General features: G+C 36.8%; 1 protein-coding gene across 1 annotated transcript in view; it reads left to right on the top strand.

Annotated features, from left to right (window-relative positions):
* The first annotated feature begins 13918 nt into the window (after positions 1-13918).
* Positions 13919-22291, top strand: part of LOC129053577 (uncharacterized) — a 44411-nt gene continuing 36038 nt past the window's right edge. The window contains exons 1-5 of the mRNA XM_054545550.2: positions 13919-13970; positions 14322-14481; positions 14606-14761; positions 15010-15261; positions 17409-17478. Coding sequence (XP_054401525.2) covers positions 13919-13970; positions 14322-14481; positions 14606-14761; positions 15010-15261; positions 17409-17478 — 690 coding nt within the window. The remainder of the gene's footprint in view (positions 13971-14321; positions 14482-14605; positions 14762-15009; positions 15262-17408; positions 17479-22291) is intronic.

A 22291-nucleotide genomic window follows, 5' to 3' on the forward strand; every position in this document is an offset into this window, starting at 1 on the left:
ATGAAGCCGCTTTGGACTGCAAAGAAGAGTAAAACCATGCTTGGACAGTAAGGGAAACAGTACTCTGTGACTGTGATACTCCTCTCCCAGGCCATAATGGTATTATATGCAGAAAGTCCTCCTGAACTCACAGTTCTTACACTGAATAAAGTGAGCAGAAGTTGAATATTTTTTCCACCATATTGAGTGCCTTCACAGTAGACTCACTCCTGCATCAGCCCGCAAGCAGCACCATGACTGTCAACAGAGCTGAACAACCAGAGGCATGCTAGGGACATAGAGAAGGGATTGGGTTAGCAATACTTACTATACGAAACTTAGCAGTGGCTAGCCATTCCTACCAGAGGAAACATTATACCAGACAGGTTGTTTATGGGCACCAAGCTGTGCGAAACATGATACACAGACTGTCCAGATTTGATGTCATGACTTGTTCTCCCCCCACAGACAGCAGCTTTCTGTGGGTCACTCATGGGCCCATCCAGTTACATTGCATCAGTGGTGAAGCCCCATTGCAAAACTTATGTCTAACCATTGCCTTGGCACCTCCTAATGCTAAAATGGAATATAATGGAAATCCACACAGAATTTCTAAACAAGCCCACCGAGAAACAGTCAAAAACAAACACAGACTGAGAAGATTGAAATAAATATTTAATTCATCAATGTGTAGACAGAGATGTACATCTACAAAAAATAAGAATAGCCTAGGAAAAACTGTCTCACCAAATGGAGAAAACAAGGTGTTTGGACCTAAAGACATGCAAATGAATGATGTGGCAGACAAAAAAATTCAAATAGCTGTTTAAAAAAAAAAATATGTGCACTTCAACAAAGTACAGAGAAACAATATGGAAATTTTTGAGAAATTCCACAAAGAGTTTAAAATAATGGGAAAAAATCAAATGGAAATCCTGCAGGTGGAAAGTTCAGTAAACAAACTGAAAAATGAACTACAGGGCATCAAGAGCAGAACTGATCAAGTAGAAGAAAAAAAGCAGTGAGCTCAAAGACAGGCTCTTTGAAAACACACTGTCAGAGTAGAAAAGAGAAAAAAATGAGAAGAAACAAAGAAAACTTATGAGATCTATGGGACAGCATCAAAAAAACAAATCTACAGTGTTAAAGTGGAACTAAGAATGAAAAAGAGTTAGAAGCTTATTCAGAGAAATAACAGACAACTTTTTAAACTTGGAGAAGGATTAAGATGTTTAGGATGGCCAAAGCTCACTAATCTGATTTAATCTGAATAAGACAACCAAAAGACATATTATAATGAAACTTTTAAACGTCAAAAACAAAGAGTAGGTCCTGAAAGCACTAAGAAAAAGGAAGCATATAACACATAAGGGAATTCCAATGTGCCTGGCAGCAGACTTCTCAGCAGAAACAATACGGGCCAGGAGAGAGTAGGATAATAGAATCAAGGGCTGAAGAACAAAACTGTCAACCATGAATACAGTATCCAGCACAGCTCTCATTTAGAAATGAAGGAGAGGCTAAAACATTCTAAGACAAACAAAAGATGAAGGAATTCATTGTAACCACACCTGCCTTAAAAGAAATGTTAAAGAACAGTCTTCAAACTGAAAGAAAACGGCACTAATATGTAATACAGAAAATTGGAAGGTATAAATCTGCAGGTAAAAATAAATATTCAGACAAATTCAGGATGCTCTAATATAGTAATAATTGAATGTAAACCACTTACATGTTTTTAGTAAGAAGGTTAAAATATAAAACAAAAATAATAACAACTACAATAATTTGTTAAGTGATAAGTGATATAAAAGATATAAATTAAGACATCAAAAATGCAAAATGTGGGGGAGTAATTGAGTTAAGGAGCAAAGTGATTGCTTTTCCCCATTTCTTCTTATCAGAATTAAGTTGTTATCCATCCAAAATTACCTACTGAAACTATAAAATATTCTTCGAATGCCTTATAGTAACCAAAAAGCAAACATTTTTATTAGATACACTAAAAATAAAAGAACAAGAAACAGAAACACACAGAGAAAATCACTTAACTAAAAAGGAAGACAACAATGGGACAAAAAGGTACAAAAATTCTGATAGACAACAAGAAAACAGTATATGGCAGTACAAGTCCTTATCTATCAATAATTACCTTGAATGTAAATAGATTAAATTATCCAGTAAGAAGACAGAGAATGGGTAAATGGATTAAAAACAAGACCTAACTATATTCTTTCTACAAGAGACTCCCATCATCTGTAAATACACACATAAATTGAAAGTGACCAGATGGAAAAATATATTTTATGACAATGGTAATCAAAAGAATGCAGAAGTAGTTATATTTATATCAAATAAAATATACTTCAAGTAAAAAAACTGCAAACACAGAAAAACAAGGCCATTATGTAATAATAAAAGGGTCAGTACAACAAGAGAATACAATAATTGCAAATATATAATGCATTCAACATCAGAGAACCTAAATATATGAAGCAAACATTAATAGATCTAAAAGGAGAGACAAAAAACTGTACAATAATAGTAAGAAACGTCGACATACCATTTTCAGAAATGAACAGATCATTGAGAGAGAATATCAACAAAGAAACATTTAAACTGCACTCTAGATCAAAAGAATTTAACAGTTATTTACATAATATTTCATCCAACAATTGCATAATTCACTGTCTTTTCACCTGCATATGGAATATTGTCCATGATAGATATGTTAGACCACAAAACAAGTCTTAGCTAATCAAAAAATCAAATCATATCACGTGTTTTTTTTTTTTGACCATATGGAATAAAGCTAGAAATAAACAACAGGAGGACCTTCAGAAAGAGTGCAAATACTTAGAAATTAAACAACATATCCTTAAACAAAGAATAGGTCAACAGAAAGAAAATTTAATTTTAAAAATGTCCTAAGACACATAAAAATGAAATCAGAACATATGAAAACTTATGAAATACAGCAAAACAGTCCTTAGAGGGAAGTTTATAGCAATACATTTCTACATCAATAAATAAGAAAGATAATGAATAAACCATCTAACAATGTATTTCAAGGAACTATAAAATCAAGAACAAACTAAGACCCAAATTAGCAAAAGAATATAAATATCAGAGCACAAATATACAAAATGAAGACAAAAAATACAAATGACTAATTAAATGAAGGAATCTTTTTTGAAAAGGTAAAATTGACAAATATTTTGACAGACTAAGAAAAAAAGAGAAAATTCAAATAAAATCAGAGATGAAAAAGGATATACTATGGTAGACTCTAGAGAAATATGAGGAATCATGAGTAAGTACTACAAACAATTATACGCCAAAAAATTGAAAAACTTAGAAGAAATACGTATGCTCTGGACACATATAACCTATCAAAATTGAAGAAAGAAGAAATAGAAAATGTGAACACACCAATGACAAATAATGAGATTGAAGGAGCGATTTAGGCTCTCAGTCAAGGAAAATACACACAGTAGCTCACACCTATAATCTCACAGTTTAGGAGCCCAAGGCAGGAGAATCACTAGAGGCCAGGAGTTCAAGATTAGCCTGGGCAACACAAAGAGACTTCATCTCTAAAAATAAAAATAAAAATTATCCAGGTATAGTGCTGTGTATGTGTACTCAGGAGGCTGAGGCAGGTCAGCTATGACTGCACCACTGTATGCCAGCCTCAGTGATAGAGTGAGACCCTGTCTCTAAAAAAATAGAGGAAGAAAGAAAAGTCACGACTTGGTGGTTTTCACGACAAATTCTACAAAACATTTAAAAACTGTTTTGTAAAAGGCATCCAAATTGGAAAAAACAGTCAAATTGTCCCTCTTTGCAGATGACTTTATCATATATGTAAAAAACCCTAAATACGCCACTGAGAATCAGAAACAGTAAATGAATACAATAAGGTTTCAGCATACAACAGCAACATAAAAAATCAGTAACATCTCTATACACCAATAGCAGACTATCTGAAAAAGGAATCAAGAAAGTAATCCCACTTAAAATAGCTATTAAAAAAACAAAATACCTACAAGTAAATTAAGCCATGGAAAGATTAAAATTATTAAACATTGATAAAAGCAATTAAAAAATTAAAATAAACAGAAAGATATCCCTTGTTCATGGACTAGAAAAATTAATATTGTTGAAATAACCATACTACTGAAATCAATCTATAAATCCAATATAATCTCTATCAAATTTCCAATTTCATTCTTCACAGATATTAAAAAAATCTTAAAATCCAAGTGAAACTACAAAACATCCCAAATAGCCAAATAAATCTTAAGCAAAAAGAGCAATACTAGAGGTATTACACTATCTAATTTCAAAATATATTACAAAGCTATCTTAACTAAAACAGCATGGTATTGGCATAAAAACAGGCACATAGACCAGTGGAACAAAAATAGAGAGCCCAGGCATAAATCCACACATTTGCATGCAACTTATTTTTGAAAAAGTGCAAACATTCAATGGGGAACATACAGTCTTTTCAACAAATTGTGCTGGGAAAAGTGCATATCCACATACAAAAGAATGAAAGTAGACCCCTATCTCTCATCATACACAAAAATCAACTCAAAATAAATTAAATATTCAAATGTAAGACCCCAGACTATGAAACTGGTAGAAGAAAACATAGGTGAAATGTTATATGTCATTGGTCTGGTCAAGGACTTTTTAGAAAAGACACCAGAAGACATGAAAAACAAAAGCAAAAATAAACAAATGTGATTACACCAAATAAAAACTTCTGCACTGCATAGGAAACAATCACAAGAGTGAAGAGACAACCTACAAAATGGGAGAAAATATCTGCAAACTATTCACTTGATAAGGGGTTAATATCCCAAATTTATAGAAAACTCAAACAACTCAATAGCAAAAATGCAAATAATTGGATTAGAAAATAGTCAGGAGAGCTGAATAGACATTTCTCCACATTAGACAAAAAAATCACCAACAGGTATATGAAAAAATGCTCACCATCATTAATAATCAGAGAAATGTAAGTCAAATCCACAGTGAGATATTATCTCACCCTGCTTAGAATGCTTTTTATGAAAAAGTCAAAAATAACAAACGCTGGCAAGGATGTGAAGAAAGGGGAATGTTCATACACTGTTGGTGGAAATGTAAATTAGAGCAATTTTTATGGAAAACAATATAACTTCCAAAAACATTAAAAATAGACTTATCACATAATCCAGCAATCCCACTACTGGGTACATATTCAAAGACTATTAAGTCAGTATGTCAAAAAGATTTCTGGACTCTCATGATTATTACAGCACTATTCACAATAGCCTAGAATCAAACTAAGTGTCCATCAATGAATGAATGTAGAAATAAAATGTGGCATATATGCTGTATTTGGCCATTCTTGCGTTGCTAAAAGAAATACCTGAGATTGGATAATTTATAAGAAAAGAGACATAATTGGCTCCTGATTCCATGGGCTGTACAGGGAGCATAGTGCCAACATCTGCTTGACTAGTCAGGAAGCTTGAGAACTCATTCAATATCATGAGGATAGCACCAAGCCATGAGGGATCCACCTTCATGACACAAACACCCTCTACCAGGCCCCATCTCTAACAGTGGGTATTACAATATAACATGAGATATGGGTCAGGACAAATATCCAAACTATATCATATGCACATTTGGCCATAAAAAAGGGTAAAATCGTGTCACTTGTGACAACATGAATGAGCATAGAGGACATTGTGGTAAGTGAAATAAGCTGACCACGGTAAGACAAATATCACATGATCTCATTCATATGTTAAATCTAAAAACACTAATCTAACAGAGAGTAGAAGAGTGGTTACCAGACTGGGAAAGATAGGGAGAAGAGGTCTTAACAATATGTCATGTATCAAAATATCACATTGTACCCCATCAACATGTGAAATTATCATGTATCCACTTAATAAAAGAAAAGAAAAAAGAAAATGGAAGAGTCAAGATACTGGGGCACTGGAAGAGATAGAAGAGAAGGTGAGTTGGCAATCAGGAAGAGAGAGTCTGAAAGAGCAGGTCACAGAGTGGAACATTAAAGTTTATAACATTAGAAATCAATTTTTAAGTTGTTGAAAAGTTAAGTTTATAGTCACAAAAGTGACTAGCTCAATTGAAGTGAAAGTAAAAGTCAATGAAAGATTAAATTAGAAAATATATTGCTTGGCATTTAGTAGTTACTTCAGAAATATTAATAAATCTTAAGAAAATTAAGAACACCAAAGCATTCATAGTGAACCATTATCATAATACGAATTTATGTGGTAATATTTTATTCTTTCCCGTGAAGGGAGTAATTCAACAGTCTTGATTATAGGTTAGAAAATGATTTCTCCAGGTGTGAACCCACTGACTCATTCATTGTATTTGAATTTTTTGGGCAATTTGTTTCAGGAGAAAATGGAAAGATTTTAAGATGGAACAACGAAATTACCACTGAGTGTCTTTAATAGAAATCTCAGCCTTGTCTAGAATAACCTGGGTTATCTGTTTCTATGGGGTATCTGTGCCTTTTGTTTTCTTTGTTATTTGCAATTCTGTTAGTTGTAGATTACTGATAGTAATGCAAATATTCTTGTCTATAGACAGGCAAATGATTGATTTTTGTGGAAGTATAATTAATTTTCCTTTTTCCACCTTCCATCAAGAAGTCAGTTTTGAACCTATCAAGCAAATTTATTTCAGTGTTCCTTAGTGCCTAGATATGTGTCGCTCTTAATTTTCCATAAAACTCTATAACATCTTACTGGCTCCCTCATTAAATAAATGAGTTAAACAAAAATCTTAGACAAGTGTTCATTTTATATTTGTAAGTCATAATTTACCCTATTTTAAGCAATTTTCCTTTATCATTCCTAAAAATACAGATTCCTATGCCCCATGCTAGACATATTGAATCAAAATCTCAGGCCTAAGGCCCAAGAATTTACATTGTTAGTAAGCTTTTCAAGTGGTTTTTAGGCATACTAAATTGTATTAACCTTTACCATTCTAATTCTTTAAACTTGAATTATTGTATTTATAATTCCATCTTCATCAAAGTAAACTTTTGGTTAGCAAAAACGGTAGAAACTCCCTTATTCAATCAGATTGGGACCAGTAATAAAGAGATTAATCACAAATTTAAGTTAGATGGAGGAATCATAAGAAGTATTAGATGTAAGTCCTTAAAACTTAACTTTAATTTAAAAGACGTGTAAATAAATTTGCCAGAATTTTGATGACAAGGTCAAAGCCTTGCAAGGATTCAGAGTGGAGTTTCTTGTGGAAACTACGCCAATGATATGTTGTCATTGATTTCTTGTTCACTTTCTGTGAAGACAACTGGAGTAAAGCAATCTGAAATCCTAGATGACACAATTTTTCCCATTTGTTTCTAGTTGTCTTGCCAACAGTTAAGCTGTCAGCAACTGTTTGAGTTTCTCATTTTTCCAACAAATTTAGTTAATTTCTCAAAGAAACAACAATACTACTCTTGTTATACTCATTTTCTCAGTTTACATAATATTTATTTATTTATTTATTTTGAGACGGAGTCTCGCTCTGTCACCCAGGCTGGAGTGCAGTGGTACGATCTCTGCTCACTGCAAGCTCCGCCTCCCGGGTTCATGCCATTCTCCTGCCTCAGCCTCCCCAGTAGCTGGGAGTACAGGCACCCGCCACCATGCACAGCTAGTTTTTTTGTATTTTCAGTAGAGATGGTGTTTCACCGAGTTAGCCAGGATGGTCTCGGTCTCCTGACCTAGTGATCCGCCCGTCTCAGCCTCTCAACATAATATTTAATTAAATCACATAACTACAAGAAGAAGAACAAATGGCTTAAACATATTTAGGAATGAACACAGCTTCCTCTTAGAAACTATACAATTTCTGTGATGGAAGGAGAAACATACAGGCATTAAAAGTAGCTCAAAGGCTTTCAGTTTGCAGTAGACATCAGTCAATAAGTTGTACAGGGGTACCAGAAAGTGCTGATTGCAAATTAGTTAAGTGGATGTCAGTTAAGGCACTTAATTTGTAAAGCACTTAATTTGTAAGGCACTTAATTTGTATCTTAATTTGTAAAGTGAATGTTCTAAAACAGGGTTCACTTTTGTTATAAAGGACCAGATGATAAATATTTTAGGCTTTGCAAACCATACGGTCTCTATAGCAACCACTCAACTCTACCATTGTAGCAGGAAAGCACCATAGATTCTTGGATGCCCAAGAAAACTTTATTAAAACAGGCAGCTGGTCTGAGGGCCATGTATATATCTTGCTGTTTTCATACAATTTTCTAAGTTAGTAATTCCCGGCCTTTTTAACAATTAAGGATTACTTTTAATCCTCTCCTCTGATTTTATGTTTCAAAAGCCTTAAGAAAGACCCACAAAATATATTTATTTTGTAATTTTGAGGGGTTCTTATTTTACTAATATGTAATCAATGATATATAAAGGCTACCCACTAGGTCAGTAAGAAATAATCAACATTATTAACTCTAATGACTTAGTTCTGGATAGAAATAAAAAGTATTCAACTATATATATATATATATATATATATATATATAACTTAAAATCTGTATAGCTTTTTCTGGTGTAAGTATATAACTTTTCGAGATTTTTCAAGTATTAAATACAACTTTTGGGAATCCTCACACCTGGCTCCCTATCTCCCTATGATGACATTGAAGAATTCCTTAGGATTCTGGGAATCTTAAAACGAAAGTCACTGCTCTGTAGGAATGAATGAATGAATGAATAAGAAAGGGAAGGAAGAAGAAAGAGCATGTTTACTAAATGTAAATTAATCATCAAGGAACGTTTATTTTATTAATAAATTTGTCAACTTTAGGTTGCCAAATCTAACAAGATACCAACATGGCATTCATGGTGATCACACCTCTAGTCAAATTTTATTTTAGTTCATTGACTATAGTATTAATATCCTGAAATACTCAAAAATTCTGTCCTAATTCTGTGAATAATTCACTTATTAATCACCCTGTATACTACTTAATGAATGGAATGGTGCTTGGAATAAAGATAATCACAGGGCTAAAAGGGTTTTCTCTAGAGGCAGGTTATAGGATTTTTTTTGTGTGACTGGAATAAAACAAAATTAATCAATATTTTCTGCAACCAGTGGCTTTTGACTTAGTCGTCTATTAATATCTATCAATCACTATAACCTCAGTCCTATTTCCTCCATTCTTCTTTTTGCTATCATAAAAACTTGTCCATTTTTTCCTGTTAGATCTATATGTTTCTCCTCTTTTCTTTTCATCAAAACAACTGGACATCAACTTAGTACAGATAGTGCAATTGAACCGAACCCTACAGAACTCACTCTTTCCATTTACATAACTTACATAACTGTCAAGCTGAAATCACTCTCAAATTTTTTTAATTCAAAATTTTAATTTCATTTAATCATATTTATTTATTCATTAATTATTTTGAAAATAATTTTAACTTGTATTTTACATTCAGGGGTACATGTGCCAGTTTCTTACATGGCTATATCTCATAATGCTGAGTTTTGGGGTACGAATGATCCCATCATCCAGATGCTGATTTGGTATGGTTTGACTCTGTGTACCCACCCAAATCTCATGTTGAATTATAATTCCCAATGTAGGGGGAATGACCTGGTGGGAGGTGATTAGCTCATGAGGGCAGATTTCCCCCTTGCTGTTCTTAGATGGTAAGTGAGTTCTCATGAGATCTGATGGGTTAAACATATGGCACATCCCCCCTGGCTCAGTTAGTCTCCTGCCACCATGGTAGAACATGCCTTGCTTCCCCCTTCACTTTCTGCCATGATTATAAGTTTCCTGAAGCCTCCCAGCAATGCTTCCTGTACTGCCTGTGGAACTGTGAGTCAGTTAAACCTCTTTTCTTTATAAATTATGCAGTCTCGGGTAGTTCTATATAGCAGTGTGAGAACAGATTAATACATGATCACGATACCCAATAGTTAGTTTGTCAAACCTTGCCTTCCTGCTTCTCCCCTCTAGTAGTCCCGGTGTTTGGAAGGTGGCCCCTATAAATCTCATGGAGAAATGTAATCCTAAGTGTTGGAGGTGGGGCCTGGTAGGAGGTGTTTGGGTCATGGGGGTGGATCTCTCATGGCCTGATATCGTCCTTGTGGTAGCGAATTCTTTCAAGATCTGGTTGTGTAAGGGTGTGTGGTACTAACCCCCACTCCCATTCTCTCTTGCTCCTGCTCTGGCCATGTGATGAGCCTAGTCCCTCTTCGCCTTCCATCATGAGCAAAAGTTCCCTGGAGACTCCACAGGCGTCAAGCAGATGCCGTCACCATGCTTCCTGCACAGCCTGCAGAGCTATGAGCCAATAAAATCTCTTTTCCTTATAAATTACCCAGTCTCAGGTATTTCTTCATAGCAATGCAAGAATGGCCTAATAATACTGTGTGGATGCACCACATTTTATTGATCCAATCCACTGTTGATGGGCAACTAGTCTGACTCCATGTCTTTGCTATTGTGAATAGTGCTGCGATGAACATGCAAGTGCATGTGTCTTTTTGGTAGAATAACTGACTTTCTTTGGGTCATATACCAGTAATGGAATTGTTGGCTTGAACGGTAATTCTATTTTAAATTCTTTGAGAAATTTCCAAACTGCTTTCAACAGTGGCTGAACTAATTTACATTCGCACCAATTATGTGTAAATGTTCCCTTTTCTCCACAGCCTCCCAAGATCTGTTGTTTTTCGATTTTTTAATAGTTGCTATTCTGACTGGGGTAGGATAGTATATCGTTTTGGTTTTGATTTGCATTTCTCTCATGATTACTGATGTTAAGCCTAATCATTGCCACCAGAAAACTGGGAAAATACAGTGTCGCTTGCCAAAATAAATTTTTACTTTAACTTAAAAATAATCAATTGAGTAGTATATGTCTTCCAGCAAAATTAAGAAGTAAATATTTAGAAATGTACAGTACCTTGCTGTTAAGTCTTTGCACAAGTATACCAATCGAACATAAAGGCCACCTTAAACTTTCATTTGAAATGAAAGACATTACCATTCAGGACATAGGCATGGGCAAGGACTTCATGTCTAAAACACCAAAAGCAATGGCAACAAAAGCCAAAATTGACAAATGGGATCTAATTAAACTAAAGAGCTTCTGCACAGTAAAGGAAACTACCATCAGAGTGAACAGGCAACCTACAAAATGGGAGAAAATTTTCACAACCTACTCATCTGACAAAGGGCTAATATCCAGAATCTACAATGAACTCCAACAAATTTACAAGAAAAAAACAAACAACTCCATCAAAAAGTGGGTGAAGGACATGAACAGACACTTCTCAAAAGAAGACATTTATGCAGCCAAAAAACACATGAAAAAATGCTCACCATCGCTGGCCATCAGAGAAATGCAAATCAAAACCACAATGAGATACCATCTCACACCAGTTAGAATGGCAATCACTCAAAAGTCAGGAAACAACAGGTGCTGGAGAGGATGTGGAGAAATAGGAACACTTTTACACTGTTGGTGGGACTGGAAACTAGTTCAACCCTTGTGGAAGTCAGTGTGGAGATTCCTCAGGGATCTAGAACTAGAAATTCCATTCGACCCAGCCATCCCATTACTGGGTATATACCCAAAGGACTATAAATCATGCTGCTATAAAGACACATGCACACGTATGTTTATTGCAGCATTATTCACGATAGCAAAGACTTGGAACCAACCCAAATGTCCAAGAATGATAGACTGGATTAAGAAAATGTGGCACATATACACCATGGAATACTATGCAGCCATAAAAAATGATGAGTTCATGTCCTTTGTAGGGACATGGATGAAACTGGAAATCATCATTCTCAGTAAACTATCGCAAGAACAAAAAACCAAACACCGTATATTCTCACTCATAGGTGGGAATTGAACAATGAGAACACTTGGACACAGGAAGGGGAACATCACACATCGGGGACTGTTGTGGGGTGGGGGGACGGGGGAGGGATAGCATTGGGAGATATATACCTAATGCTAGGTGACGAGTTAATGGGTGCAGTGCACCAGCATGGCACATGTATACATATGTAACTTACCTGCACATTGCTCACATGTAACATAAAACCTAAAGTATAATAATAATAATAATAAATTAAAAAAAAAAAAACGAAAGACAATTTTTAAGAGGTTAAGGGCTAGCAATTTGTTAAAGTCCTGAAGTTAAATTAGCTCAAGTAAATACAAAGACTTTCCTTTAATTAAAGTCTTTTAAATGAACACTTTAAAGCATAGTTGGTTTCTCCCTCAAATCTTGTCCAAAGCCACTGTTTACAACTCAGTATATCAAAGGTTTCAGACATGATTGTGAAGTTCCCTCAACTTACAATTTGTTATTTGCAACCTTAGATGGCTATCATTCTGGCTTTTCTACCTTTTAGCAACAATAAGCACATCCTTCCCATTTCTCCCCCACCCTGACTTACCCCTCTTTGCATTTAATACATAATTTTTCTCAGAGTGTTCTTACACATCTTTAACTGTAAATATGACAAAAGCACACAGCATAGTACATGTCCCACATATATAAATGTTGTATCTAGTCATACAATTTTCACTTAAAAAAATAAATATTTTATTTTCAAAAAGCAAAGACTCTAGGAATCTTTTCTAGCTGCCAGTCATAAAAACATAAATTCCTGGTTAGATTCCCAAGTATGCCTGACCCTAATAACCACTTGTGGTACTTGTCAAACACATGTATTCTGAGTCCCATCCATGATCTCCTGAATCAGAATCAGCAGGTGAGAGGCCTGGGAAAACACATTTTAAACAAACGTCCACAGTGATTACGATTAGTAAAACTTGAAAAAAATTTCACTAGGATCTTTATGACTGAATAACCTCACAAACATAGGAAAGTTACTGGAGAAAAATATGAGCAGAATTTCAGAATTCTGCCTTTGCTGAAAGTGTTTGTTCCCTCCTCCTCTACTCATCAAGACCTGACTGCTTATGTAACGCCCCCAAACCACCTACACCTGGAAGGAGTTGAAAATGATTTTAATGAAGAAAAGCTGATGTTTAATTTCAAAACTGATGGTGACAATAGAAGGGAGAAGCATGAATTTGTCTTGATTCTAACACAAAGCATTGTATTTGAGTCTACAAACGAAATTGGTTTCATTTTTATTTTTTGTAATTTTTCGCCAAACTCTACGCATATATAGAGGCTGGGCAAGAAAGAAAAAAATCCAGAAATATGACATATGCCATCCCTTATTTATTTTCCCATGCGACCAGCCAACAGCTTCTTCACCTAGTCCCTGCTTCAAGCTGACTTTCTGTCTACTTCTCTATCGGAAATGGAGCTTCCCTAAAGACTGCTTCAATGTCAGTTACCCAGAGGCCTTTTTTCCATCTTGTGCTCCTAAACTTCTATGATATTAAATATTACCCTTTCTAGAAATTCTCCTTAGCTTTGATTTTATAATTTTACTCTAACTCTGTTCATTCCTTCTTTTATAGCCTTTCTTTTCTCTATCCCTTTACTGCAGACATGTTTTAAGGCTTTGTTCTTGACCTTCTGATCTCTCCACATTCATTCCCTCAGAGCATGAGTCCATTTTCTTGGTGTCGGCCTTCCTGACTATCTGATTATTACCATCATATAACGATGTTGGTGATGAGCATAGCTAACATATCCTAGGCATTTTCCATATAGGTTATAATAAGCACCCTATATAATTCCTACCATTTAATTCTTCAACCCTAAATGATACTATTACTAACCACATTGTATGAGATGAGGAAACTGAGATTTTCATCAAAACCATGGAAAGCCAACGTGAGGAGCGCCTGTGTGTTTCCTTTGTTAATGCCTCTGGGCATCATGGCATGTGGATTGCCGTGGAATGGGGATTAGGAAGCACAGCACTCTGAAAACACCAGAAAATATGATAGCGGGTAAGGACGCTCATCTCTGCACATTGAGATGGTTTTGTTTCTGAGTCAAGTTTGAGATGAGCCAATCCTGAATCCATGGTGCCACCAGAGATCACGAATTTAATAAGATCTACGTGGATGCTTGGAACCCAACTGGTCTCTGTTTTCTACTTTAGGGAAAGAGCCACAGCTTGAGTGGGGTGGTTTTGGTGTCACATACGCTATCAATAATACCCACCGTTTTGGTGTCACATACGCGATTAATAATACCCCCCGCTGCAGAGGAATCACGGTGGAGTACTCCTCGTTTCATCCCATGCTCTTGTGATGGATCCCTCTCACCTGTTTACTGATTTCATTCAAATTCTTCAGCGACCACAGGACCCCGACTTGCCTTCTCTATACTGGATCCCATCACTGCTTTACAGGCCTGGCCTGCTCGCGGCTCCTCACACCAGCGCTGCACGGCTCCCTCCACGCCTCTGCCCTGTTTCCGCCAACAGACAGGACTAGCTTCCTCCATCTCTATCGGGCAAAAGCCTGCCCAGCTCTCAAGACCCTCCTCAGATGCTGCCTCTGTGATTAGGCTTCTTCCTGACCCCTGAGCCTGTAACACGCGCCACCATAACTCTCCACCTTAGCCCACTTTCCCACAGCACTCGCGACGTCCGCGGCCCTCAACATGGTGCTTCATTCTATTTTAGGGTATTTCCTGCTTGTTTCCTGCACACACAGTCGCGCGAGGCACAGCCCCGAGTGACCCGCGCACAAGTGGCTCACGCTTCCAGAAGCGCCGCCGCGAGACAGCGAGGGTAACCTGAGCCGCTTCCCGCCCCCGCGGGGACCGTAGCCAGCCCGCATCTCTAGCGGGAGGCGGTTCCACAGCGCGCATGGCAGCCCCAAAACCATCAGCACCGGCGCCTGGGGCGGGCTTTCCCCACCTCTGGGAGGCATGAATCCTCAGGGGCTCCTCGAGAGGGCGCCAGGGAGCAGATGCGTGCGGACACCTTTCAGCCCTCTGCAGCCGCTGTAGCTCCCCTCCCCCCCCCCTCCACGCCAGAAATCCGGAAGTGGAAATATCAGCCATTCAGCGTTTGGGTGAAGACGAAAGGAGGTTCTGGACAGACGTACGCTTTCAGGGAGTGTTTACTTCACCTCCACTTCTGTTCCTCCCCGCCCTGGTGCTGCTCCGGGTCACATTCTCGTCCTGGGCCAGCTTCAGCCTCTCTGCGCAGAAGTCTCCCGGAGCCATGGCTGAGTACTCTTATGTGAAGTCTACCAAGCTTGTGCTCAAGGGAACCAAGGCGAAGAGGTGGGTCCTGCAGCTCCGGCGGGAGCCTCCTCAGTTCTTTTCGGATGCACTCCATCCCCGCGAATCCGGTGGAAGCCGTGGTCTGGAGAGCCGGCTTCGTGGCCTCCCAGGCTTCGCCCTGACCCTTTCTGGGCTGGACGGAGGCCAGATCGCAGTTCCTGGCGCCTGTGCAGACAGGTGCAGCCTCCCGCGCAGACGACCCTGGAAACAGGATAGATGGTCGGGTGATCCGTGGACCTGTACCCATGAGTTTCGGTCCCCTGAGGCATCTCTCCAGGCCTCTGCCTGTTGGGTCTGTATTAGTCTGATCTTGTACTTCATGATAATAACTTCCTTTATTAGGGATTATTCTTTTCTCCATTGTCTCTTCTTGGAAAAATTATTGATTAATTTTTTCTAAGCTAATATGTAGAGTGAAACCAGGATGAATCACCCAGTGGTTGAGGTGTATATGGGCTTTGATAGGGATATGGGATGGAACCTGCATTCTGTCATTTACTAATTTTGTAATTTGTGGCAAATTGCTTAATATGTCTGAACTTTCATTTACTCATTAAGAGATCAAGTATCTTTGTACCTCCGTTTACACATTTATACTTTCAGACCATTTTTTATACCTTTAGAAGACTGTGACGATTAAATGAGAGAACATACATGCAGTAAATAAATTGAGCCAAATGTGAGGAGGAGGTCGTAGTGGTAATTTATTAGCTCTTTAGGAGAAAAGTACCTGTGCATTCATATCCCCGCTTCTTTTTTAACTGGCAGATTTGCCTGAGGTTGACTATACATACAAATATTGAGCATTTCCTCCTGGCCTCCGTGATAAATAGAGGTTTTGATATTGGTAGGCGAGATGGAAAGAAAGTATCAAGGAGTGAGCTGAAGCCACTGCCCTTGAGAGCCCTTTCAAGGAGTCTGGCCTCATGAAGATGCCAGAACAAATGCAGGTATATCCCGAATGAATGTTAGATTTTTACTCTGTGAATTTCCGGTGAGGAATGGTGAGTTATCTTCTGAAAACTTTATGATGAAAATGCAGGCAAGAGTGTCTTAAGAATATCGTAATAATCATAATTAATGCTTATATGGCACTTTCAATGTGCCAAGAAATTGTTGTAGGCACTTTGCACATTAACTTTTTTCAAATCGCTCTTGGGTTTTTATTTTTTATTGCGATGTAATTCATAATTATAAAATTCACCCTTTTGTACAGTCAGTGGCTTTTAGTATATATTCAAGAGGTTCACCACTGTCTAGTTGATCAGCATTTTCATCATCTCAGAAGGAAATCTCTTCCTACCCATTAAAGCAGTCACATCCCATCCTCCCCCTCTCCTAGACCTTGGCAACCACTAGTCTGCTATCTATGTGAAATTGCCTATTCTGAATATTTCCTAAGAAATCATGCAACATGTGGTCTTTTGTATCTGGCGTCTTTCACTTATAACATTCTTCAGGTTCATCATTGTTGTAGCGCTTGTCCCTTTTTATGGCTGCGTAGTATTCCATTGTATGGATGTAACATTTTGTTCATCCATTCATCAGTTAATGAACATTTAGGTTGTTTCCCCTTTTTGACTATTGTGAATAATGCTAGTGTGAATGTTCTTACATAAGTATTTTTGTGGGTGTATGTTTTCATTTCCCTTTGGTATACATACTTAAGAGTAAAATTGCTGGGTCATATGGTAACCCTTTAACTTTTTGAGGAATCACAAACTGTTTCCTGTAGATGCTGCATCATTTTACATTTCCACCAGCAATGTGTGAAGATACATATTATCTCTTAATCCTCACAATAGCCTTAAGAGTTAAGTTATTATCCTAATTTTTTAAATGGGGAAACTGACTCACAGAGAGATTCGGTACCTTTTCCAAAAATTACAGAGCTAAGAAGTGACAGAATCAGGATTTAAAATCTGGCAGTGTGACTCTACAATCTGCTTTGAACTTTAACATAATATGTACAAAGCATGAAGCCAATTCTCAGTACTGTATTTAAGAGGGCATAGCAATGTAAGTCTCCTTAAATCAATAATTTATAAATGAAACAGCTTAAAGACTTCCAAGTTTCAATCTTATGATATTTATTTATCACACAAATCAATATACCTGAACTCATCTATATAAATTATGTCCTGTAGTAAGAAGAAAAAGAGCAAAGATAAGAAGAGAAAAAGAGAAGAAGATGAAGAAACCCAGCTTGATATGTTGGTGAGTCAGTTTTCAGTGTTTTATTCTGAAAAAAGTTAACATTTCTTGAGATCTCATTGAAAATATTTTCCTAGATAGAAATTTATGATGTATTCATATTTGTCTTAAAGTGCTTAAATATTACCTACAGTTGCAAATTGCATTTATTCTTTAGCACAGTAGATGCTACTGATACCTTTACTTCATTGTCAGAACAGAGCACGCGAGAGAAGAATTACAACTCTCTGACTTACTAGGCACCATTAGACTGCTTAATAGCTGCAGATTCTGATACATAATTTTAAAGACTTAATGTAAATGTTATTCAACCAAATATATTTTACAAGTTATTTTCTTTGAATATATATACATTTTAGTTGTAGAAGTCAGTTGCCTCTTAAACAAAGTATCTTCACAGGAAAAGTCATTATTTTGTGAACTCTGAAATGAATGAAAATTTTAAATACAATACCAGGGTAGCCTGTAAATGATACTAGAAATAAACTGACCCAAACACACTTAACCATCCTGTTTTCCATTTAGCTGTTTCCATACTTTTTTTTCTCTCTCTTAAAACTTGGCAAGTTGTATTTTGAAACTTCATAAATTATGGGAGCTTTAAAAATATATAAAATATGGAATGGTATAAAGCTAATGTTCTGGAAGAATCATTGCTTTTGAAATTGCAAATCAACAATTCTAAAATTAAGGTAAATATCTAGGGTGGATATGTAGATGTGGAATTGCTGTGTCAAAGGATAGGTGAATGTTTATATAAGAAATTGCCAAAAATTTTCTAAAGTAGTTGTGCTATTTTAGCCTCCCACCAAGAATGAATTAGTTCTCCACTTACATCCTTGCCAAGAGTTGATGGTGTTATCAGTCTTTTCTCCCAGTCTGAGTTTTACATTTTCAGTTTCTTAATGGTGGTTTTTGGATGGACAGCTTTTTTTTTTTTTTTTTTTTTTGAGATGGCGTCTCGCTCTGTCACCCAGACTGGAGGGCAGTGGCGCGATCTCGGTTCACTGCAAGCTCCACCTCCCAGGTTCACACCATTCTCCTGCCTCAGCCTCCCAAGTAGCTGGTACTACAGGCGCCTGCCACCACGCCCAGCTAATTTTTTGTGTTTTTAGTAGTGACAGGGTTTCACCATGTTAGCCAGGATGGTCAGAAGCTTTTAATTTTTATAAAGCTTAGTTTATATTTTTTATTTTATGGTTACTGCCTTATCTCTTTGATCTAAGAGATCTTTGCTTACCCCAAAGTCAGGAAAATATTCTACATTGCCTTTTAGAGGCATCACAGTTTTAGTTTTTACATTAAATCTGTCATTAATCTCAAATTAATTTTTGGCATGGTGTGAGTTTGGTTTCAAGATTTACTTTTTTTTTTTTTAAACATCTTGATAGCCATTTGTGCCAGCACCACTGATGTTTCCTTTTTCCATTAATCCAGTTTCATATCTTCATAAAAAGTCAATTAACTTTCTATGTATTGGTCTATTTCTGGACTCTGTTTTATCGATTGTCTGTTTTTCTTTTGGTATATTTCTCTTGATTGCTATAATTTCATGAAGTCTTGAGATCAGGTAGTGTGTGTACTCCAACTTTGTACTTACTATTAGTTTATTAATTTCTACCGTGAAGCCTGTTGGATTTTCTCGGAGAATTGTATTGAGTCCAGATCATTTGGGGGAGAATCAACATCTTAATATTGAGCCTCAATATTTCATAATTTTCAATGTAGCAGTCTTGCATGCCTGTTTAAAACTTTATTCTTAACTATTTTATAATTTTACACTACTGTCAATAGAAGTTCTGAATTTGATTTTCCAGTTGTTTGCTGTCAGTATATAGATATACAGTTGATTTTGGATAGTGACTTTTTAGTCTGATAAGTCTGTTTCCCTTATTACTTCTAGTGGTTTGTTTATATAGGAAACGAAGGAATTTGCAATTATGTTTCCTGTGACTATCGTTTTACTTCTTTTTTTTTAATCCTTATGTCTTGTCTTGCTTTTTATTGGTTTATTATACTGTCCAGGACTTCTATAGTGTTGAACAGAAGTCATGAGAATGGGCATAATTGCATTGTTTCCAAGCTTAGGCAGAAAGCTTTCAGTAGTCCACCATATGGTATGATGTCTGCAGGATCTGCAGAGAAAACCTTTGTCAAAATGAGGACATTCCTTTTAAACTTTGTTTCTTGGGAGTTTTTATCATAACGATGGTTAATGCTGTCAAATGTGTCTTTCTGTATCTGTTGAGATGATTATACAAATTTCTTCATTCTGCCAATGAATTACATTGGTTTCATTTTCAACTTTTAAACTAACTTTACATCCCTGAGATAAACCCCACCTGGTTGTGGTGCGTTGTCCTTTGGGATATTGCTAGAGTTGATTTCTAGGTTTTTTTTTTTTTTTTTTAAGATTTTTATATTGGTGTTGATGGGAGATATTGGACTTTTGTATCCTTTTCTTGTAATGTCTTTATTTGATTTTGGTGTCAAGGTGATATTGGGTGTCAGAAAATTAGATGGGAAGTGCTGTCTCCTTCCCCGTTTTTGGAAATAGCTGTGTAAGATGGGTATAATTTCTTCTTTACATGTTTGACAGGATTTACCAGTGAAGTCATCTGAACCTAGAGGGTTTTGTTTGGTTTGGTTTTAATTTTTTGTGGGAGAATTAAGATTTTTTAAGAGATATTTTCAGATTTTTCCGTTGTCAGTTTTGATAATTTGTGTCTTTTAGGAAAATTTCATTTCATCCAAGTTGTTGGATTTATTGGCATAAAATTGTTCAAAATATTCCTTTAATATCCTTTTAATGTCTGTAGAATCTAATCTGTATTGCAGTCTCTTCATATTGGTAATTTGTGTTTTTTCTATTTTTTCCTGGATCAGTCAGTCTAGCTGGAGGTTTATCAATTCTTTATAAGATCACTTATTTTAGATAATTAATGATCTTTTAGTACAGGGGTATTCAATCTTTTAGCTTCCCTGGGCCACAATGGAAGGAGAAGAATTGTCTTGGGCCACACATAGAATACACTAATGATAAGCTGATGAGCCAAAAAAAAAAAAAAAGGAAAAAATCTCATCATGTTTCAAGAAAGTTTATGAATTTGTGTTGGGCTGCATTCAAAGCTGGCCTGGGCCACATGCAGCCCTCAGGTTGGACAAGCCTGTTTCAGTGTTACTTATTTTCTCTTTTTATCATTTTCTATTTCATTTATTTTCAGTCTTTTTTTCCTCCCTTTAACTAATTTTCAGTTTACATCGCTCTTGTTTTATTGCTTCTTAAGAAGGGAGTTAGATCTCTTCATTCCATGTTAATTTTAGTTATAGTCAACACATTTTGTTTCATTTTGATTCCATTCAAAATATCTCCAAGTTTTCCTTGTGATTTTTCTTTTCATGGACACTTGAGTTATTTAGAAATGTATTGTTTTTAATTTCTACTACATAGAGATATTGTAGGTATGTTATTGTTGCTGATTTCTAATTCATTTATAGTATAGTTGGAGAACATACTTTCCTAGTGAATTTCCGTGTACACTTGAAAAGAATGTGTATTCTGCAGATGTTGGTTCAGGGTTTTTTTAATTTTTATTTTTATTTTTTTTTGGAGATGAAGTCGTGCTCTGTTGCCCAGCAGGCTGGAGTGCAGTGGCACGATCTTGGCTCACTGCAGCCTCTGCCTCCCAGGTTCAAGTGATTCTCCTGCCTCAGCCTCCGGAGGAGCTGGAATTACAGACACCTGCCACCATGCCTGGCTAATTTTTTTATATTTTTAATAGAGGTGGCATTTCACGAAGTTGGCCAAGCTGGTCTCAAACTCCTGACCTCAGGCGATCCACCCGCATCAGCCTCCCAAATTGCTGGGATTACTGACGGGAGCCGTGTCACCCGGTGATTCAGTGTTCTTTAGATGTCAGTTAGATCAACTGGTGGAGCTTGTGACTATGCACATCTTCTGTGTTCTTACTGATTTTTTACTCATCCTACAATGTATTGAGAGTTATGTTAAAATCTCCAACTGTAATTCTAGATCTGTCTACTTAAGCAGTTTTTGCTTAAAGTATTTTGAAGCTGTCATGTGTACTCATTTAGGATTGTTAAGTCTTCCTTATAAATTCAGTCTTTCATTTTCATAACATTTTAACCTTTATTTCTGTTAAATGTCTTGATGCCTAGTGAAATTATTTGACCAAACTTTTGCTCCTGTCAAGCCTGGGCCTTTGTTAGTTTGTGCTTATTTATTAGGTTTTTGCCTGTAGACTTAGACAGTGACTCTTACTCTAGGAAAGGTTCATCCTCACGGGCCTCAGCCACATGTTCTAGGTATATTTGATGAGTTCTCTCCACTCTGCTATGTCCCAAATTTGTGTGATCTCTGGCATCTCCAGTCAGCCCTCAGAAGTGCCAGCCACTCTGCAGAGGCCTTGTGGAGGCTGCCTGCTGTAAGCACTCCCCCCAGCCCTTGGCCCCAGACCTGCGGAGAACTTTTGCATACTCTTTTGAGGCCTCAACTGTATGTAGTTCCCTCTTCTCCAGTACCTTATTCTATAAACTTCAAACATGTTAGTACTGCAAGACTCAGCTTAGTGACAGTGACATTGCCTCATTTTTGGAGGTCTCTACCTCTCTCTGTGTGGTCAAGAAACTGCCATTGGGCAGAAAACAGAAGTGTGTGTGAGATTTGCCTCCTGTGTTTTCCTGTTCTCAAATATCACAGTCCTGTTCTGCCTGTGTTCCAATCCCTGAAAACAGTTTTCTCAAATATTCTATCCAGTTTCAGTTTTCTTGGTCATGGTGGGAGGGCAAGTCCATC

The sequence above is a fragment of the Pongo abelii genome, chromosome 23, assembly GCF_028885655.2.
Source record: "Pongo abelii isolate AG06213 chromosome 23, NHGRI_mPonAbe1-v2.0_pri, whole genome shotgun sequence".
Lineage (NCBI taxonomy): Eukaryota > Metazoa > Chordata > Mammalia > Primates > Hominidae > Pongo > Pongo abelii.